General features: G+C 33.4%; 1 protein-coding gene across 1 annotated transcript in view; it reads left to right on the top strand.

Annotated features, from left to right (window-relative positions):
• The window catches only part of LOC128988631 (uncharacterized), a 44,455-nt gene extending 21,119 nt beyond the window's left edge, over nucleotides 1-23,336 (top strand). The window contains exons 7-11 of the mRNA XM_054410106.1: nucleotides 5,485-9,201; nucleotides 10,218-10,314; nucleotides 12,397-12,549; nucleotides 15,819-15,974; nucleotides 22,433-23,336. Coding sequence (XP_054266081.1) covers nucleotides 5,485-9,201; nucleotides 10,218-10,314; nucleotides 12,397-12,549; nucleotides 15,819-15,974; nucleotides 22,433-22,638 — 4,329 coding nt within the window. The 3' untranslated portion in view covers nucleotides 22,639-23,336. The remainder of the gene's footprint in view (nucleotides 1-5,484; nucleotides 9,202-10,217; nucleotides 10,315-12,396; nucleotides 12,550-15,818; nucleotides 15,975-22,432) is intronic.
• Nucleotides 23,337-27,546: the final 4,210 nt, after the last annotated feature.

Below are 27,546 nucleotides of genomic sequence, written 5' to 3'. Positions count from 1 at the left end.
GTACTCTAGCTGCTGCCAAAGTTGGAATACACTTAATAGGTCCTAATAGAATTGTCAATGGACGATGATCGGTTGCTAACAGAAAGTGTTTACCATACAAAACTGTGTGGAATTTTTTTACCACAAAGACTAAAGACAATGCTTCTTTTTCTATTTGGGAATACTTGACTTCATGTACCGTTTAAGTTCTCGATGTGAATGCAACAGGGCGTTTTGACCGATCGACCATTTGATGAGACAACAATCCACCAATTCCATAGGGGCTAGCATCTGCTTTAACTATGATTTCAAGATCGGGGTTAAAGGGCATCAATACTTTATTAGTAAGTAACATCTTCTTACTTTGTACTAACGAATTTTCACATAGGTTGGTCCAGTCCCACTTTACATCTTTGTTGAGTAGATTGTACAAAGGGTGTAGCAGGGTTGAGAGGAGACGTAGGAATTGGCTAACTCAGGAACTCACTAACTCGGTCGTGTGTCAGACTGGCTAACTCTAGGATTGGCTAACCGGCTCAGTCAGGAATTGGCTAACTCCAGAACCCGCTAACACGATTTTGTACCGCGGCGGAATTCGCTAACACTGGACGTCGTTAACCCGGCCGCGTCCACTGCATGGAGCGTTGCCAACCTTGTACGACGAGATAATAGTACACGGCCATATTTCAAAATGTCAAGTTCTCAAACACTGAAAGCAAATTTAATTGTGATGTCGTAATCCAAAACCACTTTTATAACTAATTCTTAGATTTAAAATTAAAGGTTCGTCATTGGATCGTCCAATTTACATGTGAAAATATGACATAGGCTATGTTTCTTAACAATTTATAGAATAGCTGTAAATATAGGCCTAATAGTTCAAACCAAAGCATGACAACTCCAGACTTTTAGAAAGTACTGAAAGATGTAAAGTTAATATTAGCTAATTAAGAGACGACCCGTTCTGCACTAATAGCCTACGATAACAGAAATTTACAAATTGTATTTTTGCATGGACTAAATTTTAATACAATACATAAATACATTACCACTTTATAATGTATTGATTAATATTTATTTAAATTCAATAGTTCTATTTAAAAACATATTCAAAACTACTAAAATGTATTTCTGTAATGACGTTTAACGTATAAATTTTATCGGGAAGTTAATCCTCAAAATTCTAGGCATAAAGTCTACGGCAATTACTGGAGCTTGGTCAACAATGAACAATGTCTAATTGTTGGTTGCCTCGAATAGGATATACTATTACAATACTAATTTGAAATAATAACTTCGCCAATATATCTGAATTTTTTATTTTTATGAGGCCTTTCGCCAGCTATGCTATTCAAACAATAGCATCATCAGACACATCACAAAACTGAAGGTTATGTTTATGTTTACAATTATAAATTTTAAAGAATATAACATATGGGATGGGTAGTTAAAAATAAAAACTATTCTGTTAAGTACATTTAGCTAAAGTTACAAAAATAAATCATATATGTATAAAAATGAAATATCAAGTAGAATTAACTTATAACTTTGTAAATTTAGAATTTAGTAATGTAACATTTTGAATTGGACCGTTATCATTATTTACCAAATTGTCCATTTTATTTATAAATAATGATTCCCATGCATTTAGTTCATTGGATTTTGTTATATTTTTTAGTAATTTAGTATTATTGATTGATATTGTGTGGTCCGTTTCTAAGCAATGTTTTGCTATTGCTGATTTTTCAGGTCTGTTGTGTGTTATGTGAGAAGTGTGTTCTTTGAATCTAGTTTTAATATTTCTTTTTGTTTGTCCAACATACTTCATCTCACAACTGTCACACTGAATTTGATAAATGCCAGATTTTGATGTATTTTCTAATTTACTTTTTGGATTTCCAAGAATGTTTTTAATTTTGTTTTTCGCTCTAAATGAAACCATTAATTCAGCATTTTTCTGAAACGTTTTCTTGACGTCTTTATATCGTCTTTATATCTTAGTATAGGTAGCGCTTACCCATTTCTTCTTTACTTTGATTGGTTCCAGTTTAGTTCTTTTCTTTTTCTCATTTCTTTTTAAAGCTTTTGTCAACATATTGTCTACAATTTTGGTTTCGTATCCATTATACTTAGCCACGCCTTTTATGTAGTTAAGCTCTTTATTATAATTTTCTTGGGACAGTGGAGTATTTAAGAGGCGATATACCATTGAATTAAACGCTGATCTTTTTTGTTCTGGAGGGTGATGAGAATCTTGAGTGATAAACCTATTGGTGTGGGTTGGTTTCCTGTAAATATCAAACTCGAGCTTTTAATTTTTCCGTAGGATTAGTACATCCAGAAATGAGATCTTCTTATCATTTTCAACCTCATATGTGAACTTTATTGATGGATATATGGAGTTTAATTTGTTGACAAAGTCATTAAGGTTTTCATTCCGATCAAAAACTGCAAATATGTCGTCTACGTACCTTAACCATGTTCTTGGAAAATACGTCATTTCTTCTTTTGCTTTTGTTTCAAAATGGCTCATAAATATGTTTGCTATAAAACATGATAGTGGATTTCCCATAGCCGTTCCTTCAGTTTGGGTATAAAAGTTATTATTATATTCAAATGTGTTTTGGGACATACAATTAGTTTAATGAAGCGTTTCCAAAAACAGTTGAAACAAGAAATCATAAGTAAAAAAAAAAAATTGGATCACTCAAGGAATTAAAATTTCAGCAGAGAGAAAAAATATTCACACCAAGTGTCAAAAGAAAATAATAACCCTACATTCTTAATTTATTTCAAAAACTATAAAAAAATATTTAAAAAGGTTGTATCTTTAGCAAAACTTAAAGCAAATGATAATTTTATCAAAAAATCAACTAATAAAATAAAAGCTTCCTGGACAGTAGTGAAAAATGAGCTTGGTCTTAAAACACATTCTTCTGAAACTCCTGTTGAAATAACAGGAGGAGATGGAACTGAGCAAAGCTACTTAATATCGTTGGCAAACCAGTTTAATAGTTTTTTTGTAAATGTGGCAAGACATAAGCAAAGCAATGGGTCTTTTTGATAAAGCTCAAGTTAATAAAAAACTTAGTCAGGATCAGTTACAATTTAAATTCAAAAGTGTCTCTGATAAAGAAATTGAAGATGTTATTGGGTCTTTGAGAAACACAAAGTCTTGTGGGTGGGATGAAATTCCCCTATTAGTAATTAAAAAAGTCTCTAAAATCATAAAGAGACCTATTTGCAGACTAGTGAACCAGTCCTGGAAGCAAGGCATTTTCCCAAACAAACTTAAATTCTCTGATGTGAAACCACTGTTTAAGAAAGGAGATGTTAACAATCCTTCTGATTATCGGCCGATAGCTTTGTTGCCATGTTTTTTAAAAATCTTTGAGAAAATTATTAACATTCAACTGGTTCAGTATTTGGAAGAAAATAGCTTATTCAACCCATTACAATTTGGCTTTAGATCAAATTTAAGTAGTCAGAAAGCAATTTCCAATGTGATTGACAACATCACGATGGCCTTGGATGGATCTCAACAGACGGTAGGTGTACTTGTGATCTGTCCAAGGCTTTCGATTGTGTTGATCACAATATACTGGTTGAAAAACTTAGCAGACTTGGTGTAAAAAATATTGAGCTGAAATGGTTTAAAAATCATATCTAGATAACCCCAGGGATCAATTTTAGGCCCTTGCTTATTTATTATTTACGTTAATGACATTTGCAATAGTACAAAAATGGGTACTTACGTATTAAACGGAGGCCACATTTTGTCAGCGCGCTGCGGCGGTTATGTTAGGTTGGGTTATCGTAAATATTATGTGTGTAGGACTTTCACCGCTTCGTTATGAATCGAACGATACCAGACGAGTTATACTTTCTATTATGATAACCCAACCTAACATAACCGCCGCAGCGCGCTGACAAAATGTGGCCTCCGTTTAATACGTAAGTACCCAAAAATGAGTATTTTTCAATATGCAGATGACACTGCTCTCATCTGCAAAGGCATAACCGACGAGCCGATGCATCTCATTATCACCAAAGAGCTTCAATCGCTTCAGAACTGGTTTTCAGTAAATGGGCTTTCAATGAATATGTCAAAGACACAATTCATACAGTTTTCACCCTCTAGTTTAAGTTCAAATATTTCAGTAAATTGTAACTCGTCTCTTATTCAAACTGAAAACTCTGTAGACTACCTTGGAATAGCTCTTGATTCAAATCTTAATTGGCACAAACAAATTAAAAATATTTCAAAACGACTAGTCTCTGCCACATTTGTTATTCGTGTAATTCGATACCACAAATTTAGAAACACAATTAAAGACATATCACGCTTATTTTTCTTCTATTATGAACTATGGATTAATTGTTTGGGGATTTTCCTGTCGGGCTAAAAAAATATTAACTCTTCAAAAAAGAGTTATCAGACTGATCGCAAGAGTTCCTAAGACTGCACACTGTAAAGACTTGTTCATATTACTGTATTTAAAATTTTAACCTTATATAGTTCATATATTTATCAACTCGCTTTAATGGTGAAGGGTGATATAGGATTATTCATGGATAGCCATTCTCATAACACAAGATTTAAAAATTTAATCAAACCGGTTCAACATAGGCTTTAATTGTTCCACCTCTCCCCTCAATATATGGGACCACAAATTTACAACAAATTACCCACATTCATTAAAAACACAGAGTCCGTAGCTAGCTTTAAAAAAACCTTGAAAAAATGGTTATTGGAGAAGGCTTTTTAAAGTGTCGATGAATTCTTATCAGAGCAAAAATAGATTTTAATTTTCTCATTTTTAATTTTAGTCTACTTTTAGTATTAATTAAGACTCATGGACAAATCACCTGTCAATTAATTTGATGTATTGTGACGATTGATAATAAATAAAATAAATAAATATGGTGAATTGTACAATTTTTGGATGAAGAAAAACCTAAGAAAGAAAAAAAAAGAAGAACAAAGCAAAGAGAAAGAATAGAAACATCGTTATCTTAACATTCCTTTTACGAGTGTTTTTATTATCTTTAAGTTGGCTATGATTATACACTTTTATAACGACTTATCTAATAATTTTTATTATTTTCAATACGATTTGTTTAAACTAAGGCAAGACCAATTTCATAGCTGATGATTATTACAGAATTGACATTCGTCTGTTGTGATTTAAAGCAGTACTTTTTCCCCTTATTTTTGTGTCCTGGTTTTTACCGGTCCCAGTACCATCTCTAAAAATGTGCTACTGACTGATCACTATTTTTTGGAATCAAAGTTACAAGATAGTCAAAACTCTGGGTCGCTTGGAAGCTGCATTTCCCCCTGGTTCAAGCCTTTTAAATGTCAAGTACCTGTAGTGAGAGAATTTTGAGATAGCTCTATAGTTTAAAAAGTATACTAATTAATTGTTATTGACTTGTTTATTCTTCTCATACTTCCTCTTCCTAATATTATATTAATGCAACTAATTCAAAGTGATTTTTCAGGAGATTCATGGAAATGAGAGTTGTAATGGAAATGACAACTCCGACCTAAATGAATCCTCTCTTTTGGAAGAGAACAAAAACAAACCATCTTCAAGCAGGATCGAAGTTATAGAAGACTCAGATGATTCAACAGAAGATGAGTTAGACTTTATTCCGCCATCTCAAACTGTTAAAGAGTTTGTGGCAAAAAAACAGGCAGATTCCAAAAGAAAACATATTAATAACATATCTGAAGACATCTTTTCCATGGCTGACACTCAAGATCAAGATATGTTTTTCATGACAGAAAAACTTGATTGTAATAAAATTGCTATTTCGCCTGATCAAAATACACAAAACTTGTTTAGCTCAGAAATTCAACAACCGCCAAAGATAGAGGATCAAACTATATTTGAAGCAGAAACACAAGGATGTGTTTTGAATGAGGAAAAACTTTTGGAAATAAATCCTGTAATCTCTACAGAAATATTTGATGCAGATACAGAAATGGTCACACCGCACATTGATGAAAATGTACAAATGAGTGATTTAATTCTTTCCAACACATCTTCTGAATCTCTGAATAAGGGACCTCAAATTAATTTGGTAAAATATATTAAATTTGAAAAATTAGAGGCTGAATCAGAAGGTAAATCACTTAGCAAATCTCACAAATCAATCAGTCCAACAGAATCAGATAATAATGTAGAATTAGAGGATGATATCTACAATGCTTGCACACAAGTTAACACGTCTTTACAAACCACATCTATAGTAAATCCGGGTGTTAAACAAGAAGTATGCACTAAATCAGAGCCAGTGGATGATGAAAATCTTTTAGAAGAAACACAACTGAATCTAAATCTCATAGAAAATCATATACCTGGCCAAAAACAGAGAATAAGTAGACACAGGTATACCAATGAAGCTAGTGACCATAAAAACTTTGAATCAGAAGAAACCCAAATAAATGTACAGCTTTATTCTTTTGTAAATGAATCAAAAACCAGTGCAGAAGAAGAAACTAACAGCAGACATGATAGGACAAGCCGCGAAGCAAACATTGATAAGGGTGATGAAATAGAAAATGACTGTAGGCCTATACAAATGCAAAGTGATCCCGACAAAATTATTTTGGGTAGCCAAGTAGAAAAGGACATTGTTAATCCCCATGCAATTCGGAATATGAGTTCTGGAAATAACCCTGACCTAGATGAAAGCAGTAATCAGTCTGATAGTCTGCTTGCATTGGTCCCACTAGAGCAGTTGGAACAGGAAGCTCAGCAAGCTTTAAGTTGTGAGGATCCTCAGAGTGACAAGAGGATTGATAATCAACCCAAACAAGCTGTTAGTGATGAATCCTCAAATAAAAATAAAGATGATGTAATGACCTTGGGAGACATGGACATTTGTTCGACAGTCGGAAATGGTACAAATGTGTCAACTTTCGGGAGTTCAAGAAAGCTTCTTAATGATTCGACTGTAAAAGGACAGCATTTGCCTAATGTGTCCAAAGCTTTAAATCACAGTATAATATTTGATGAACCTTGTGGATCATCAACCCCATTCAGAATTGAAGCAGTACCAAACAATAAGAAGTCTAGTAGGAACGTTATAGTAAAAACACCACCCCGAAGAATCGTCAGTGTGATAGAGAGTCCTGATCTACCTTGCACAGAAGATCTTGCCAAAGTTGCAAATAATACACCAGAAAGGCATTGTCTCTTTCCAACAACAGACCAACATAAACAATTAGATGATCTACCTTTGGCATTAAATAAAACACCAAGGGTAAGAAAAGTGTCAAAAAAAGTAGCTGAATCCTTAGAAGGGGAACAAGTTAGTTGTTCAAAACCTCCTAAATTGCCAAGAAAAGATAAAAACATGAATAAAAATGAAGATAAAACTATTAGTAGTACCAAAAAGGGCGACCCAGAAGAGATTGGGAGGAATCATAAATGTGAAAAAAACAACCACAAAAAGTCAGTTGAAAAAAAAAGACTCAGTAATGATATAGCGGATAAACAATCCTTTAAGTCCAACATGCTTGAAAACAAAGTTAAACTACATATTCCTCTAAAGAGGTTGTCAGTCGAGATTAATTACGAAGATACTACGAGAAACTCAAATAAGTCTGACATCGATGATCAATCTCCAGCCAAGAGATCCAAGAATACAAAATTGATTGAAAAAGGTGTGGAAGACCAAGCAGAAAAAGCTGTAAGTGATGTTTCAAAGCAGAAACCCATCAGTAATGACCAGCAAATAAATAATACATTGGAAATAAAAGAAAGCCCAATTCAGAAAGTAATAAAAACTGCCTGCAAAAATTACAAAAATAAACGTGAAGAATCAAAAAATAATTTAACAAAAAGGAAATCAGTTATAAAACCTATACTTGAAAATGAAAACCAAGTAACACTTTCAAATGAAGCTGAACGATCAACAAGAAACAGTGATGTTTCACTACTACATTCTAAAAAGAATGATACAGACTCAAATGGCAGTGTAAGTGTTGATGTACCAAGCAAGGATTTGGCACAAAGTAAGGAAACAAAACTCGACCAACTAGAACTAGATAACAAAAAAACAAAAAATAAGTTGAACTCAAAATTAACTAATACACAATCTAAAGAGCTTTCTAACGTAAAAATGTTAACCGTCAGAAGAAGTAGTAGGGGAAGGAGAAAGGTAACATCATCTGAGAAAAATGAAGATACATCTTCTGTCTCAAATAGTTCAGCTAAAAAACCAGAACAAGAACAAAATCATTCAGGAATAACTAAAAAGGATGATATGGAACATATGATGCCTGTGGAAAAATCAAAACATTCTGAACAAGCACCTGTCTTGTCTAGCAATAAAGACAAAGTTAAAACAAGGAATAGTTGTACATCAGTTGGAGTTGTTTCAAATGTAGTAGAAAACACCTCTTTGTCAAACAAAGAACTTGTAGTAAACATTGATAGCATTCACTCTAGTCTAAAGAAAAGAAAAATGATAGCAAAGAAAAAAGAAGTCATCAACAGGTCTTCCACCAAACCTCCTGACACTGGTACTGCTGAACCAAACATTAGAAAAAGTAATAGGAGAATGAAAGACAAAGCAGACAGTCTAAAGCAGTCAGTTTCCAAGATAGAGTGCAAAGAAAACAAACAAATGTCAAACAAAATTGAGCCGTCTGCTGAGATTAATGCAAGAAAAAGTAGTCAAAAGAAAGATGAATCATCCAGAGAAGAAACAACCTCTAACATTTCCTCTAGTGAAACAAATAACAAAGGTATAAAAAAGAAACGTTTACAGGTTGACTCTGTTGAAGATACAACAAAAACGAAACTTACTGGTAAGAACAAAAACAATGATATATTAGAAAACTTGAATGCTAGTAAAGGCTATAAAGAAAAATTAACAAGCCATAGAATCTCTGGACGTCCAAAAGTTAAACCAGCTCGATTCAGAGATAAAAATGAAGACAATAGTTCTCTGTCATCTAGTGATAGAGGTCTTTCCCCAAACAAAAAATCCAAGAAAATGCAAGATACAACTGTCTTTGAGTCTGTTATGAGTGATCCTTCAAATTCAACTATGAACCATGGCAAGAAGCACAGTGAAGTATTTAAGACTCCTGTTGTTGGAGGAGAAAGGACTACATCAAACACAACAAAAAACAAAAAATCCAGAAGTAGATCAAGAAGTGATTCTAGTCAAAGTTCAATGAGAAGTGACCCTCCTTCTTCAGTAAGTAACTTTTTCTCAATTACTGTACTAAACTGTATCTAGTTTTAACTAGGTAAATAAGATAATACAAATTTAAAAAAATAAAATAAATGAAAAGCTTCAAAAATAATATTTTTATCAATCTCAACAAGTAAAATTCCAAAATGTCACCAGTCTTTGCAAATAAACTAACTTTAGTTTAAATACCCTTCAAAGTATGTTGATCAATGTAAATATGCTTTTTATCAATCTAAATAGTGGAATTTAAAATTCTGTCATAAACTTTTCCAAGGCTGATATCATCTACACTGTATACACTATATATTCTTGCTTCAACTTGTTATCTTAGTCTTTACATTTATGGGGCACTTTAATCAATAATTCCTAATTAATATAAGTAAAATATAAACAGAAAACATAAACAAAAACAAGTAAATATAAAGAAAATTTATTCAAACTGTCAACCAGCTGCAACATACATCATATATTAAGAGGATTTCACCCGCCGGCTGGTTACCACATAAACATGGTCCTAAACAAAAGGATCTCTTATTATTTAAGTGTTTATCGAGTTGAAATATACAGTAAAATATTTTCAAAGATCCAAACTATGCCCTGGATGAACTGAAACTTGAATTGTTTCTTGAAAAATTTACAAAATCATTTTGATAATCCGTAAATTAGTCTTTTTCACTTGTGATTTTAGCTTCTAAATAATAGTAAAACATTAATTTACCCCCACCCATTGCAAGCTCTGATATGTTAAGAGCACAAATAAGCAAACAATAATTGGAAACAAATTAGTTTAGAGTGTTGAGAGCTTGTACCGTAGAGGCATGTTTAGAAACATTAGCATGTTTGGGGCATGTGGTGGGGAACTTCATCACAAACCGCCTAAATTTTGTGAATGGACTAAAGTACCCTCCAGCAGTTTATAATCATGTTTTATGAATCCTATTTCTACACTCAAGTTTTAGAAATTGGTTTAAAATTTTTTCGGTTGGCAATGTCTTATTTCACATTTTTCCTTATTTCAGCTTCACAGTCCTCGAAGGTCAGGAACAAAAGGGAAAAAGGTCCTGTTTACATCTGGTCTTATGAACTCTGCATGGGAGTCTCAAGTGAAAAAACTTGGTAATATTTTCTGTAGTATAAACTAAACTAAAATATTTAGTGAACTACAGTGAATTGCATTCAACATTGTATGGTAAAAAAACTCACAATGTGCCACACGTCATACAGTGATATAATTATACACATCATACAGAAACAACTTAACACTAAATTTAATTTAAGGTGTAATCCATATATTTAATTGGAAACTGTTTTTCTTTGTCTCCACTAATTTGAGAGAACGACTGGGCGTATAAATTTGGTAGATGTGTCTACCAAATGAAAAAATCCAACCTGATTATTGCAATTCGGACCGCATATTAAAAATGTGTGTGTTTTTATTCAGAAAATCTGAGATTTCTCCACTGTTAGTTGTCCGACTGTCATAATCTTTATTATCAGAGTTAATGGGAAATTGTTTTTAAGATATTTAGCCTTAAAAACAAAAAACGGTTGCTATTTTGAAATTGTACTAAGTACAAACTTGAAACTCCATTCTGAAATAGGCCTACTATTTTTATTCCACATGCACATACCAAGTTTGAATTTAATAAGTACCTTAGGAGGTTTGTAAGATATTATAAATTATGTAAAAAACACAACAAACACAAAGACAGAAAACTAGGCACTTTAGGACATTTGTTTATATCAAAGTTTTTTCTTAAGCCCCCCCCCCCCCCCCCACACACTACTAGACCAGACCTCCAAACCAGACCGTCTGGTCTGGCGTCTGGCACTTGTCTTATCGTTTGTGGGGCTGTCTGCAGACCAATTGTCTCGGACCAGACTGTCTGCGTGTTGGATGGTTGAACCCTCAGACCACAGATGGTCTTAGGTTCCCCCACCACTATTTTTGTCTGGTCTGTGAGTGTGTAGCGCTGTCTGTTAGACGGACGACTGTCACGACAGTCTTTATCCATTTGTTGGAGTTCTCACCACGGTGTCTCAATTAAGAATGTTCGAATGTCCGGTCTGGGAGTGTGTAGAGCCGTCCAAAACGGTCTGGTTGCAGCCAGACGGTCTGGTCTGGTAGTGTGTGGGGGGCTTTTTTTATATTTACCTCTACAATCATGTAGGCCTTGTACAATGTTAACTAGTGGTGCTCGACAAAAATTATAACATACAATTTAAAATGAAAACATCACCAATATTTAATGAATTTTTAATTTTATGAGGCCTTGTGACAGCTATGCAGGCATTGTCATCACTCATCAGACACATCACACAAATATTGGTGATGTTTTTATTTTTAATTGTATTCATTCCAATATTACCAGTTTTTCTTGAAGATTATACAATACATATTCTAAAATTGTATGGAACAGCAGCCAAATACCCAGCTACATATAAAATGTCTCAAATTCGATACCATGAACAGGTCCAAGTTCATTAAATACATTTGGATCGAGATATTCATAATCTGGCTTGAATTGCTTTTGAACCAACAGATTCTTCTTCTGAAGAAGTTGATTGTGTTCCCATCATGTTTAACTAAGATTTTAATAACTTCACCCTATCTATAGCAGTTAGCTGAATTTGCCTGAAACTGTTTTGTTTCCGTACACTTTACACCCTTGAAAGTAAATTGCTACAGATTTTAAGTGTCCAACAAAAACCGTATTACAGGTTGTACCTCACAAACAATAAACATTATAAATATAAATTAAATCATTTTATGGCTAACACTACTTGCTTGAGATTTTTCTTTCTATTGACTTCAATTATAAGTAGGGGTTTCTTTCAAGTAAGAACACTTTAAAGTAAGCATTTCTTTTCAAATTAATCTTACAGTTACAGAATTTTTAAACGCGCATAGTGCCACTTATACACTGCACTAGTTAGCCTAGGAATTGTGAACCCTTACCTGAATAAAAAAATGTTATCTAACTACGCAGTACAATTCAGTTTTGATGAAAAAATCAATGATAGATCATGTAATTATTCCATACAGCAGATCTGATGAATAACTTTATTCTTTTTCACGTGTGCTTCCTGTTGTAAAGCACAGGTATAGCAGCTATTTGGATATATTAGCCTATATTAATTCAAAAAATAAAGATAGGTAATTCAATTTATATTTGAACATCTATATATTTTCAACAGGAGGATCAGTTGTGGAGTGCCCAATAGACTGTTCATTGTTGGTTGCGGACAAAGTCCGTCGAACAGTAAAGTTCCTCTGTGTATTGGGACAGGGGAAGCCAATCGTCTCCCCAGACTGGATCAACCAGTCTTGGAGATGTACTAGTTTTATAGGTAAGGTATCTATTAGTTATTTGCATCATAACACATTATAATTTAGAAACATGAAGGAATTGTTAAAATGTCTTAGTTTTAGTCGTAGGGTGAGTGCACCAGTAAATGACCCACCACCAAACGCCCTCGGGGATGACCAATTTGTATAAAAAAATATTAAATTAAGCTTTTGGTTTTGCCTAGTCTATTACAAACGATCTTAACAATAACTTTGGAGCCTGATTGAAATTCACCCTATCACTACTTTAAATAGGCCCTACTCCCGCCGTAGCAAACCTGCAGACTAAGCTAATGAAGCTAAACAAAAACCCAAGGGCATCAATGAAGATATCCACATGCGTTTATATGGCTTTGAATGAACTAAACCCACACAAAGAACACATTGTTCTGTATGCTGATGGATGCAGCGGTCAGAACAAAAATTTAATAATGGCCGCAATGTTGCTCTTTACAGTGGCACAAAACAATAACATAAAGTAGGCCTACATCACTTTGATTTTTCAAACCATATCATGGCCAAAGTGAGAGAGATTCAGCACATAGCGCCATTGGTACGGCTGTTTCTCAAGCAGGAGACGTCTTCCTACCCTCTCAACTTGCGACCATATTCACATTAGCTAGACGGCAAAATCCTTTCAAAGTCAGAGAACTTGAATCATAAGACTTCAAGGATTTTAAAGAACTCTCAAAAAATTTACGACTTCTGAAAATCAGACAGTTTGATGACAGCAAGGAAAAAATAAACTGGACAGAAATTACTGAGATGAAAATGGAGCAAGACAACCTGGCCAAAGTTTACTTCAAGACAGATCCTTTACAAGAGGATTATATAAGCTAACACTTTCCTGGAAACTGAACTCAAAAGTTCTAACTCAATCCAACCAACGATCGACAAACTGAAATACAAATGACCTTATCAAATTGTGTGAAGGTGACCCTCCCATTATTAGGTCAAGGGAACATAAGTTTTTTTTATAAAAACCTACCCCATAATGAGTAGGGCCAGTAACCAGAAAACATAACTGTAGCGGTGAAATAATATGTCACAAGAAAAATGTACAATCTTTTATTTCAATAACTAGGTAACAACTAAAATATAAACTACAAACAATAATCATAACATGTGTTGTTAGCAAATTAAATGAATAATATTAAACCAGCTGTCAGCTGTCACTACACCTTCCCTTCTCTTATTTTTTAAATTTATTTTCCCTGTTCACGCGTTTGGAGTCTATTGTTTGTGGGAACTAAAAAGACTCTATTTCTTCTATATAATTTCCCATCGATGTTGACCATGTAATCTCTAGAGTTGGAATTTGTTCCATCCACTATTCCATATCGCTTCAGGCTAGACACCCACACTTTTTCCCCCCAACCAAAACTCGTAGCTCTCTTACGCAGTGTCTTTTGTCGTAGTTTCGCTTCTGGTTTTCTTTGTCTGAGGTGTCCCTTGCCTTAATATTTTTCAAGTCTGGCCACATCGGCTCCAATTTTTTGTCTGAAGTAGGAACAGTGCTACTGATTTTCCTACCAAAAAGAAGCTCAGCAGGACTGTAACCGTAGCTTAGTGAGTGAAGTAATGTGAAAAACAATTCCAGGCTCAAGCCTAGCGTAAAAAAACAACAACAAAAACTAGTGATTGTAATTCCCTTCCGTTAAAAGAGAACCATAAGAATGCAGTCAATGAATGTCTTAGAGGCTTGGCAATAGAATATCTGTGGATCAAATCAAATCAAACATGTCTTTATTCATAATATGTACAATTTATGTACAATGAATGGTGTCAGATCTTAATTCTAAGAAATAAAAATAAGTGCATTAAAATTAGCCTATTTACAAGTATAATACAATATACCTAAATCTTACCAACAAGGCCAGTTTTGTTATTTAAAAACTCATTAATTAAAAAACAAGTGTTCTCAATCATGAATGCCTTTAAATTTGTATTGAATTTCTTAATGTTAATCTCACTTTTCAAACTTTCTGGCAATCAATTAAAGAATTTGGTGCCCTTATATGTGTTTTTTATTCTAATTTATGTGTTTTTTTTATTTCAAATCACTTTTGTGCCTAGTGTTGTAAGTATGATTATGGTCAAGAAAACTGGTATTAGTCATGTTTTGTTTCACATACATTACACATCCATATGCATATAAATTAAATACTGATAAAATTCCTAGTTCACTAAACCTATCCTTTACATGTGCCTTGTACTTCAAACCTAGCATGATTCTTATACATTTCTTTTGGAGTTTCAATAACTTTTTTTGGAATTCTTGCCCAAACAACATTTTTTTCAATTCCCGGTCTCCAGGTCGGTTGGCCACCAAGTTAAAATATGAGTATAGCAGACGTCTCTCACTTGCCAATTTTTTCTCTGTAGGGGAAAATTAGCATGAAACATGTAGGGGCTGAGTCAAGTAAATACAGATCTGCCGAGATAGGTGAACATTTTAAGTCAGTCCTAATTATCAGAACTACTAATTGCATAGCAACTCCAAATGAGTTGAAATTTTAATTAACAAATGCAATATTCCCTAAAAAAATATTTTTTTTTACATTTTACTATACATTACCGTTAATTGTTTTAAACGTTTTGTAAAAAAAAGCTTTCTTATGACTAGTACAATTTAAAGTTCTTTGAGTAAATTTTATAGTATGTTTAAAAGTTTGTGTCATTCTGTATTTTATTAAAACATGGAATTTTGGATAGCATCTTTGTTTATGCTATGATGAAGGGGGGGGGGGGACTTTCTACACTGAACAGAAATAAGTGAATATGCCTTTCCTTCAAAAATGTACATTGTGGCCCTCGAGTAAGAAGGTTGGATACCCCTGATCTATATTTTTACGGGCCTGGAATGGTTATTTTGCTTATTTACAGGGTGTCCAGCTTCAACGTGAGAATCTTGAATGGATTATTTGGTGAAAAGGAGCGGGTTTAACACAATTTTAAGATGTTAACAGAGGTCATTCACTGGTGCAATGTTTTATGTATGTTATAGATAAATGGTATTTTTCAACCCTCTACATAATGCATTAAGTTTTATCATAGGAGGTACAGGAGAATACTGACAATAGGTTTAAATTATTCCCCACACAGCAGCGTAGTATTCTGTTTTCCCATGTAAGATTTGAGTGAAAATGCAAGCTATCTAATCTATCTAGTATGGTCCTGTTTTTGCAACACAGGTGTCTTAACTTGTAATGTAGATTAGATGTGTTGTCGTAAACTGTCTGCTGTCTAATGTGCCTGTTTGTTACTCCAGAGCCATCAGACTACCTACTGGTAGACGCCGAGGCTGAAGAGAAGTTCAAGTTTAGTCTGAGCCATACTTTCCAAGCTGCCAAGAACCAGCAATTACTAACAGGATACCATGTCCATGCCACTCCTAAGGTCAAACCTCCTCCTGAGGATATAAAAAGTGAGTCAAAGCCACGAGTAATACCATACATTAATTTTGTTCACACTTTCTTTTTACTTGTTGTTTTAAATTCATTGTTGTAACCAATATTAATTCAAATGATTGCTATTTGTTCAGTAAAAAAAGGTTTATGTTACTTTATATTGTTATATATTTGTACTACTAGGACTAGTGTAATGTTACGAATTTAATTACTAGAATTACTTCAGCAAGATGGACACTAAAACAACTATTGTTACTTCTATGCATTTAAGTACAACGCGATATTTATATGAATGCAACTTCAAAACTTGTGTCCAACCAATGTCTTGTTGAATGGAAATAAAATAAGTAGGTTTGAAGGCCTACTAAATCAAAGCTTGTTTTGTTGCTATTACAGTCGTGATGGTCTCGAACTTAAGGTCAAAGAGCGACAGGTTCCTTTCCAAGCTTACCCACTAAACATTTGGGGGGTTTGAACGGCTTTCCCTTAAACGTGTTTGTCATACTTTTATTTAAAATTCCACTGGCCTAGACACAGAAAATGCAGGATTGGTTACTTTTACAATAGCCCATAATTACAGCAATACCATAGGAATAGATGCTTAAAAAGTGACTAACCTGCATTTCTGAGTACTTTTTGAAATTTATACTGTTTAGCGAATTTCTCATGTAGGGAATCAAAGACCCTACCAAAATACCCCTAAATAAGATTGTAGGTCTCATTGTAAGACCTAAGCCAGGTCGATTTACTTTTTTGTTTTAAGCTCCCCAGAGGCCAAAAACATCATCCTTTCAATTTTGATTTCTTTATTCATTGAGAAGTATAAATTAAATGCAGCATTTAAATAGTGTAAAATATTACTTATTAATATAAATCAAAAATACAATTTAAAAAATATTACAAAATACTACTCCCTGTATAGATAATTTTCTTAATGTCTAGTATTCTTAAGAGGAAGGTGGAAAAATTCATCTAGAGAATGAACCATGAATGGCCATGTTTATTAAGAATGTTAATCGTTTTATTTTTATTTTTTTAGATCTTTTTAATTTCTTATTTCTCTAGAATATATTTTGTAAAACCTTTACCAGCAAATGATTATTTTCTTCATAAAACTTTAATCTGTGCCTATTTTGCAACAAAAGAGTTTTCCCCCTCCTTTCATATTGGTGCACCGGTAGAATGGATACATCTGATGAGGTTTGCTTTTAAAAATTAAAATTGAATCAATAATATTTTGCCCGTAAGTAAACAGATAGTATGTTTAGCTGTTTAAAGTGCTGAGTGCTCATTTGCAGAGTTGTCAGCACTTGAATTGGAGCATTACTCAGGGCCGGATTTAGCATTTTGGCGCCCCTAGGCCCGAATGATTTTTCCGCCCCCTAGTCTGGTCACAGTTTCTTTCCTACAAACCTTTATTAAAACACCACTCCTCGTCGGGCAAGTTTTTTGAAGAATTGCTGTCTTAAACACTTTTGGCAATTTTATGCTTTTAGCAAATGCTCACGCTTGTGGAACTGAAACAAAACAATCCAACCCACAGAGCATTCCTGCAAAAAAGCATATCCATTGATTCCGATTTCAGGCCCCAAATCATGAACTCCATAACATTACGTGATACCATAGATTAAACATACTCCTTTAGTAGATTTGTCGTGGTAGCGGATTTTTATTCCCCTGGAATTTCACCCCCTGGGCAAACGTGACGTCACAAACCAGGGGGTAAAATTCGGGCCGCGAACTTTTGAGTTTCGCGACATCAGCTCGATGGATATTAAACGTGGAATTAAACATATATTTTCACGGTTGTGAATTTAATCAGAACGCATTAAATTATAAAAACCTAGAATGTACAGCCCAGATTTTTACCCCTGGAATTTTACCCCTCGGATTTTTACCCCCGGAATTTTACCCCCAGAATTTTACCCCACGGATTTTTACCCCTGGATTTTACCCCCGGAATTTTACCCCCTGGCCAGATATATAAATTATTGAGAATGATTTATTATCTTCATTCTGTTTTAATTTAATAGTAAACATTTTATTATTAAGTAGCCTATCTTAATTTATTTGTAACATCAACTAATCGAACAGGTTTTTGTTTTTCATTTTGAGATTCGAGTATCAGGATTCGATCTTTGAAGCCAACTGTTGATTAATATATTACGTATAAACAAACATCAGAATGGTAATTGATTCGAAGATTTCTTTAACGATTTATTATAAAACCGTGGTAAAACAATGTTTTTTGTTTGTATTGTAACAATAACAAAATATGCCTTATTGTTTCTTTACGAAGAAATGTTCACCCAAATTATAATTTAAATGAGCTACTCAGTTTATTTTACGTACCTATTAACCAACAGTTGGCCCCAAACGCAAATCCCGAACATCAAAATTAAACAGCGAATTCTGTTTAATTAGTTAAGATTACAAAATAAATAAATAAAGATAGGCTACTAAATAATGAAATGTTTACAATTAATTAAAAACAGAAACAATAAAATCAATCATTCAATTTGTAAATTCGGCCAGGGGGTAAAATTCCGGGGGTAAAATTCCGGGGGTAAAAATCCGGCCCGTACATCTTCAGTTGTCTAAACGCTAGTTATATGGATAGGGGGTAAATTTTCGGTTTTTATCGCTAATCTAATTAATCACGCTCTGGCTATTTTCATTAGACTTCCAAATTCGCAGCGGTAAAATTCCGGCCGCGAACAAACTTTTGACCACTCAGGTTACTACGTCATCGTGACGTCAGCTTTGCCCAGGGGGTAAAATTCCTGGGGGATAAAATTCCGGCGACCCGATTTGTCATCCTTAGGGATTAGTTGAAAACATTTTTTTTATATTTGTTATTTAAACCTAGTTTGTCCAAAATAAAACGTTCTAATCATAAACATTCGGTCGTTTCCTGGTTATATTACAAGAAATTAAAACACACAACATAGAACTATCCGTAAAATAATAGAAACAAAATTACGTCAAAACTAACTTCCAGTGTCACCAACATATTATGAACTAAACATGAAAAACTATATTTAGAATTAACAATATGATAAGAAGTCGACTTGAGATTATGGTGGTTAATCTATGGTGGTACTTCATCCATATTATATTTGCAAAGCAAAACAAAGCAATAGTCATGTGAACCATAATTATCTTCAGGCTCAGGTCTGAGCTGAGGAGAAAATGACACCACTTTGGAGTGGATTTAATTTTTCTAAAACCTGTTGCAAACTCAGATAAATATTTTTTCGTTATTGAATTTTAAAGATAAACTTATCATATTTTTAATATTCAACAAAACGTAATATATATTTTAACTTGACCCTGCAGGTTGTTAAAAACTGATCAAAAGATTAGTTAATAAATTTTCTTTTTGTGAGGTGGGGGTAGTAACGGTGTCTAACACGCATGCGCCCCTATTCACTCCGATCAGTAACGCCGAGCCAGCATAGCGGCAGTGCAAATAGTACAGTGGCAATACGATGTGTACCCCTCGGGCGCTCGACAACATCCCTACAGCCTACTCCCGTATAACCAATGTTCGTTACCAATGTTGTAACGAAATTGATGCGAATTGTTGAAAAATAGTTTAAATTTTCTAATAGTTATTTTTTCCAATGAATTTCAAAATTATAAACCTTTATTGGGAAGAGTTTTTTTTTTATCAACTCGCAAAATATGCTAATCTATGGCTATTTATTTTATTTTTTAGATATTATAAAATATTTTTCCTCTCGGCCGTGCGCCCTCTGGGAGCTTGGGCCCATAGGCCCGGGCCTATTGGAAAATCCGGCCCTGGCATTACTCTCACTGCTCTTATTGATATTTTAATATGTTATCTAAATTAATTTTACTTGTTGCTTCAATACCAAAGAAGATGTGTGACTGAATGCAAAGAAACTGATTTCCATCACAAGTTTTGATATCACAGTACAAGAGTAGCCTACATAGATATTTTTAAAAGGGCAAAAATTATAGAGTTGATTTTTGACACTATTTTGTTTACATGCTCACTCCAGTTCAAAAGTCTGATCTATTGTTTGACCCAAAAAGTTTGAACTGGTCTTTTGCTCAAAAATGAGTCATCTATATATTAATAGACAAGCATGTTTCTTTAAAAGAAAACCTTTTTTCTCAACTCCTGTGCATCGCAGAGAAAATCTACGCATACTGTTAGAAAGATATTTTCCTGTAGATGTGCAGAATCCCTTTACAAATTGTAATAGTCTAAAATAGTAGCACAAAAAATGAATTTTAAATTTAAAAAAATAACATTGGCTTTATATTTATTTTGTTTATATTGTTTATGGGTTATTGGTTGACGAAATACAACGAAATATAAAAATGAAACAACGAAATATAAACAGAAAATATACTCGTAAGGTCCAATAAACAAGTATAAATGTAATAATTTACACTACAGAACTATATAACTTCAATAGGATTTAGCCTAAGTTAAAAAGAAGCCATTTCATTTCCATGTACACCACTGACATTTTATTAATAAAATAAATGAAATCATAACAAATATATACTTTTCATTTAGTTAAATTATACCTCTGTATCTCAGTCCTAAATAAATAATTGAAACAATCTTACTTTATGGTGACCTTCCGTAGAGCTCTATTTTAATACAGGAACTCGTCTGTAAAAAAAATATACAAATGCATAAATATTACTACTATAACTATTATAAATATAAATTTCAATTACAATTTTCTTTCGTACAATGTGCTTTTTGCAAGTTAACATACTTATAACCTAATTAATCACATTTTAGTATTTGAGGTTAACCAACAGTGAATATTATTTTCCCATATCCATGTTCAATAGTATTTTTAATACAAATTTTAATTTCAGATTTTACTTTCCTAGATTATAATGGATAATAATATTTTGTACTTACAATGTCTACGAGATTTGCCTGCCATGAGATACAGAATTATGAATGAAATCAAACTTAGTGAGGGAAATGAAAAAAGAAACAATGTTACCACTACAAACAATTAAAATAAATCAATTATGCTTCTTACATACTATAACTAAATTTGCTGGATTTTTTTTTAAACAAACAGTACAAAAATCAGTATAAAAATCAAAACAAATTTAAGAAATTACAATCACATGTTTTATTTACAGTGTGGGGTGAAAATAGAGAAGCCTGTACCTTTGACTTACAACTAGACATCCAATCCCCATGTTAAAGTTGTTGGCAGTTTTTAAATTAAATTTGTTGTAGTTGATGTGAGCCACCAACAGATTGCTCTGATGTAAATGAATAATTTCTGTCGAATACACTATGCTTTTTACCAAGTCAAACTTCTTGAATTACGTATTATGAGTTATAACAACTGTTATGACCCATGTACTTTGTCAGAAAAAATCTAAATAAAATAGAATTTTAGACGCACATTCTACTGTGACTGGCTCACACAACTAAATGTTTTAATAAAAAATGGTGAGAGTTGGTCCATATAGATGGGATGTCTACTTCGATATCCAATAGTCAATGCGTGTACATTACATAAAAGGACAGGATAGAGCAAGTAGTACAAACTAAATTTCTTAAATTGATAATTGCTGAAATTCTTACTTGGAATAGTCAGTTAAACATGTTGTGAAAAATTTTACTTCTTATCCTAGATGCTTTGAGGCAGATATCTCAGATCTGCAGTATAGATACTCTGAGAATAATATATTTTTCATTACTGCATAGTCACATATCTAATGGAATATCTATTTACGGAGTAGCAACAAAGAGCAATTTAAATTGTAAAACAATAAACAACAGAATGCTGTACTTGTGATGATGTGACACTCGCGTCACAGCTTATCCGCTTCATACCGTTTAATCCGCCGATAGCTAGAAAACTAGGGGAAGGGGGTAGGAAAGACCAAGACACAGGAGTTGAGTGCCAGGAGTCTACCTGAACGGACCCATGCTGGACGCCGGTCTACAGTTTGATAAGTTTTACCACATACATCCGGTTTCTAGCATTCAAAATGGTGCCGCTGACTGTGAAGTGTGAGCTGTAATTAGATTTTAAGTGACTGAATACTAGAGGTCTGCGGGTAGCATTTTTTCAAATCGGGTCGGGTTCGGGTCGGGTAGTGGTTTACCAAAAATTTTCGGAAAAAGTCTGAATGCAGGAATAAGGTCAAAGTTCCTTTCAGCTTCATTAACTTGTTACATCATACTCTATGATATTTTTTATAAAAATTGTATTTAGACATAATAAACACCTTTTATTTGTGCATGGACAAATGCAAGGTTCTATTAAAGCCAATGTTTTAAAAGGGAACAGGTTAAACTTTGGTTGTTTTTGTTTTTTTTTTTGTTTTTTTTTTTTTGGTAACTTTGGTTGGTAACTTGGTAATACTGTTATTTTCTTTCAAAGTTTTTAAATATTATTAACACATAGGCCTATATCTTGATTAAATCCTAATTCTCATAAATATTTTCTAGGTATCGTTGAGTGCTGTGGTGGAAAATATATGGAAAATATTCCATCAAAATGGCCTGAAAATAGTGTTATTTTGTCTCATGTAGATGACAAATATCTGTGGAAGAAGTTTAAAGTGAAGGGTGAGACACCTCCCATTGTAGCAGCTGAGATGTTGCTTATTGGTGTGCTTCAACACAAAATTGAGATTGACCCTCATAGGCTATAAACATACTAATATTCCATACAGAATGCATATAACAAGTTTAATATTCTAAAAAATTCACCCAAGCACAATTAGGTGATTTGTAAAATAAATGGTTTATTTTCTCTAACCAAAGAATTGTTTATGCATAGATGCTAGTCTTCAATTTGTAGATACATTTGTACGCTCACAGATTACACATATTGTCATATTAATTTAAAGCGAACCTCGTAACATTATGTTAGGCTGGTTGTGTATACAGTATTGGAGTGTCAGTGACGTGAGGAGTTTTGTGTGACATAAAGTGACAAGTGGAATTGGCTGTGAATATAGTAAGCATTTATTTTTATTTTTATGACATGTTTTAAAGATTTTAAATGCATAAGGTATGCATTTTTAATTATTACTGTACATTTGATATGTTTTAAACCTTAACTGAATTAAATTGTGGTGTGAGAGTTTGTATTAGGATTTTTGCCTTAATGATAGTAACTGGGTGAACTAATTAAGATAGGTCAGCTATCCGTTTTGATAAATTTATTTTGCAGTTGTATAGTAACTTAATTAATTGTTTTTTTTATAAATTCCTGTTGTATAATGTACTATGTTATTTTTGTGTAAGTGGTGATTAATGTGAACTAAAAAGCGTAAAGCATTCAAATTTATTACATTACAACAATAAAATAGAATGTTATTCTTGGTTTGTACAAGTAAAGTTTTCTTTGTAAAATTTGTGTTTTTGTTTTTACATTGCTCTTTCAGTTCCCCAATCTTCAAGCTATGGTTCCACATCCTACGGAATTTCCGCAGTGCGGTGCAAAATTTTCCGCTGCAGAAACTACGCCGCGTAAAATCCAGAGGGGTGGTTCCTCTGAGACTGCGGAAATAATGTTGCGAATATTCATTTGTGTTCAAACTAGTGACAAGTATGGATGGGAAGAGGAAATCCCTCAATTCTTTTATGCTTAATAATGATATTGATCATGATGTTGTCGATCTTATGTCTTTATTAGTGTCAACTCATAATGATCTGAGTGATATATTTAAGAACCGGAACAGCGCAGAAGCTTACAACATACTCGTTCATTAAAATTTGGTAGGCAATGAAACAAAGTTTAAGCAGTACTTTCGTGTGTCTAAAGACCATTTTTTTTGGAGAAATAGAAAAGATAATAAAGATCATAAAACATAACTTACCCACTAGCTCGACTAATCGAGACAAACAACCTTTTTAATGCCGAGATTAAACTAGCGGTAACATTAAGGTATGAACTAAAATTGAGTAAACGTTCACAAACACCTATTTTTACCTCACAAGACAATGTTATTGCAATAACTACATGGTCACAATAGTTTATAGCTCCTCTCCACTAGCGGATTCCGCACTGCTACTGCTCTCAGACCAGTATGATTTGTTCGCCATGCGGAACCTTAAATTCCGGACGTGTAAACCGGAGCAGCGTTTATTAAGTTGAGTCGATGGCTCAGTTGGTAGCGCCACGGACTTCGGGCTCAAGGCAGTGATGTTGTGGGTTCGGATCCTGGTCACTGCCATAAACATTTTATAAGTACAGTTCACCTTTGTACTGAACCGGCTCTCCCCTTGCTTTGCTGGATGCGATCTACGTTAGTCTATGTGGACGGGCAAATGCTAAATTAAAAGAGGTCCCGAACCTCTTAGAAAAAAAAAAGAAAAAACGCACGTCAGTGGAACCAGACACAGGAAACTCCATTGAACCAGTGCCGTTTTAATTCCTCAGCGGAAAATTTTGCACCGCACGACGGAAATTCCGCAGTCTGTGGAACCATAGCTTTAGTGAGATAGGAGGTAGGTGTAATCAGTGTTGGGAAGTAGCGACGCTACAGTAGCGCGCTACTTTTTTTTGTAGCGTTAGCTGTAGCTAAGCTACTTTTAAGATTTTGTAGCTTTAGCTGTAGCTAACTACATTTTTAAAGTAGTTGTAGTGGAATTTTAGCTACTTTTCTCGCTACATTAACTTTGTTTGAGATAGTGATTTTTATCGTTACCTCATCCTTACGTCAAACAACCTCTTTCAAACTGAGATTAAAAAAAAAATTAGCCTACTTTCTTGGCTTCATACAGCTGGTTGCAGCCGTTTCATTCCCTATTACAATGTTGTGTGGACATGGAGGCCATTAAATGAGTGTTATCCACATTTTTGGCTCTCATTTCCTTAATTTACTACTCTATGATTACTGTCAGATAAAATAAAATTGCTAGATGCAGACGACGTTTAAACGTTACTGGTGACAAGAGAAGCTATTGAATGCTTGCAAGTGATTCACAGGGAAATTAGTAATCAATTTAGTTTCTTTATTATATCGATCGTGTTTCAACTTGGGTTTTAATGGAAACCAACACTAAACCTTAAAATAATGAGAAAGTTGGTCTATCAACCTTTGCTTCAGCTGTTGATTGTGGTTCATCATCACAAGCCCTTCCTTTGTTAGATTATGAAGATTTTTCAAAGGTTTACTAAATTAACAAAGAGGAAATTACCTGATGAGATTTAAGATATGCCTAGACTACATGATAATTGTAACGAAAAAATCTCCATATAACATGAAACTTACATTGAAAAAATAGCATACTTTGCTCCTGCTAACAGCTCTTGTATAGTTCTATGTTCTATTCCTAGGCTATGCTATGGTTTAAGACGAATACAAAGTTCAAAGTTCAATTATTAGGAATAAATATATCTGTTTAGTCCTTGCAAGAACAAGCCTACTATAGCCAACTTGTTACATAGCCGCCAAGTAGGCCTACATGTTATTTTTACTTTAGAAATTTCAAATTAAAAGCCGATTTCAGGATAAGTTGCTGAATACTGTTTTCAGTACCAACTAGGTTGAAGCAATAAAGGACGATTTCTTGACATTGAAAAGTGTTATTCATAGAACAACAAGTAACTTATCACTATGGTTAAAAGTTATAGCAATGTCGTTTTAACATTAAAAGTAAAGGAAGGCAATAAACTCCAATTTCAGTAGGCTAGGCTCTGTAAAACAAAAAAATATTTTTAAATAATTGTTTTACAGTTTTATAGGTCTTAATTGTTGATATAAGACATCTATAAATGAATCTATATTAAAGAAATAAAATGAGGTTTTAAAATATAGTTTGGTTGTATGTCCTTTGAACTCAATGAAATTTACATATAAGAAGCTTAAAAATAATGCAATATTTAAAAATAAGTACTAAATATGATGGGACACCCAACTATTTGGTTCTGTTGTTGTAATGTTAAGTTTATAATGCCAACAAATTAAATACAATCTAGGAATAATTTGTTTTCTTAAGTAATGTTAGATGCAATACTGACATTTTTTGTTTAAATGTTTGTTCAATAAAAATGTAGTTGCAATTAATTTTACATTTACCTAATGTGCGTGAAACAAAAAGTAACGTCTTTGGAAAAGTAGCTAAAAGTGTAGCTGTAGCTACATTTCATTGTAGCTGTAGTTGTATCTAGCTACTTTTTCGGAACTGTAGCTGTAGCTGTAGCTAAGCTACTTTTTTGGAAATGTAGCAGTAGTTGTAGCTAGCTACATTTTAAAAGTAGCTTCCCCAACACTGGGTGTAATTAGGTAAAACCTCTTCATTATATACAATGTTATAGCAACCCGGTTTTGCTAGTTGCATATTATTACAAAAAAGTTACAAAACTAACCTCTATGACTCCTTACAAATGTGTGATTGCGAGAAAACCAATTAGGTCTAGCCATCAGCTTTATATTTAAATCTAAATCCAAACCTTTCTGTTTTCCCTTTGGCCATGCGTGCAGTTGTGAACTGAGCAATTTAACAACTCTGTCAAATTCATAACACTTTTGTTATACTTGTATAACAGAAATGATCAAAATTCCTTTTCCTGGTTTTTGTTGAGAAAAGTATTGTTACACAGAACCGACATGAAAATGTTGTTACCAAGGAGACTTGGGCCTGTTGGTTGTCTGATGATGGCTAAACACGGTGATTGTATATCTGTCTCACTCTTTTTCTTTCATAGTTTCTTTCATTGTTTATTTACTCACATAAACGATGTGTCTGTTGGTCTGAACCCAAACTTAAAACTACTACTGAAACAGTGGAAAAGCGAGCAAAGTAAAAGTTTTTAACAGTGGCATGATCATGCCTTGCATTACGGCCTCGGCAACATAATCTTTATTTTCTGTGATTGGGGCTTTCTTACTTAAATTGAAAACAAACAAAAAAAATGAAATGGAACCGACTTAACCATAGGCTGGTATAACGGTCCATACACAAGTGATTAATTGGTGTAGATCACGGAAAATTTACAAGTCCATAAACTTGAAGGCAATTTGGCCTGGTCACCAAAAATCTGTTGGTTTCCTGGTAAGCTAGTAACTCTAGTAATAACAAGGTTATTTAATTTACAGTTACAGACTTCAATACTTAGAAATAATGTAATCTAAAAATGTGTCCACAATTTTGCAAGAAAAATTTAAGAGGCACTTTGTTAGGACTATCCTAACTTTCCAATGTTAATTGTTATTTGTTGAATAATTCCTAGAACTCACAAGTTTAGGATAGTAGGTCATGATTGAATAAAATGGGGAATGAATATACATTACATAGGTCCAGTTATTTGAAATAAATCTTAACAAGTATCATTTCTAACTATACTTTAACTTTAAATGTTTTTAAGTGAAATGGTGACCATATAAGATAGGTATTTTAAGTGGAGTATGAATGGAGATGAGTGGCATGATCTTGTAGTCTTGTTAGTTGTTACTGACTAAGGCCGACATTTCCTTAGACAGGACTGTTGATTAAATAATCAATACAGTAGGGTCTATATTTTTATTTGTCGGTAATGTAAAACTCTTAATTTTTCTTAATTAGATCTATGGCTAGTAAATAGAAATTGTAAACAAACCGTCCTAAAT

The sequence above is a fragment of the Macrosteles quadrilineatus genome, unplaced genomic scaffold (genome assembly GCF_028750875.1).
Source record: "Macrosteles quadrilineatus isolate MER2022 unplaced genomic scaffold, UCM_ALF_1.0 Scaffold_1__1_contigs__length_201487025, whole genome shotgun sequence".
NCBI classification, from domain to species: domain Eukaryota; kingdom Metazoa; phylum Arthropoda; class Insecta; order Hemiptera; family Cicadellidae; genus Macrosteles; species Macrosteles quadrilineatus.
This window is presented reverse-complemented; position numbering and strand designations above follow the sequence as displayed.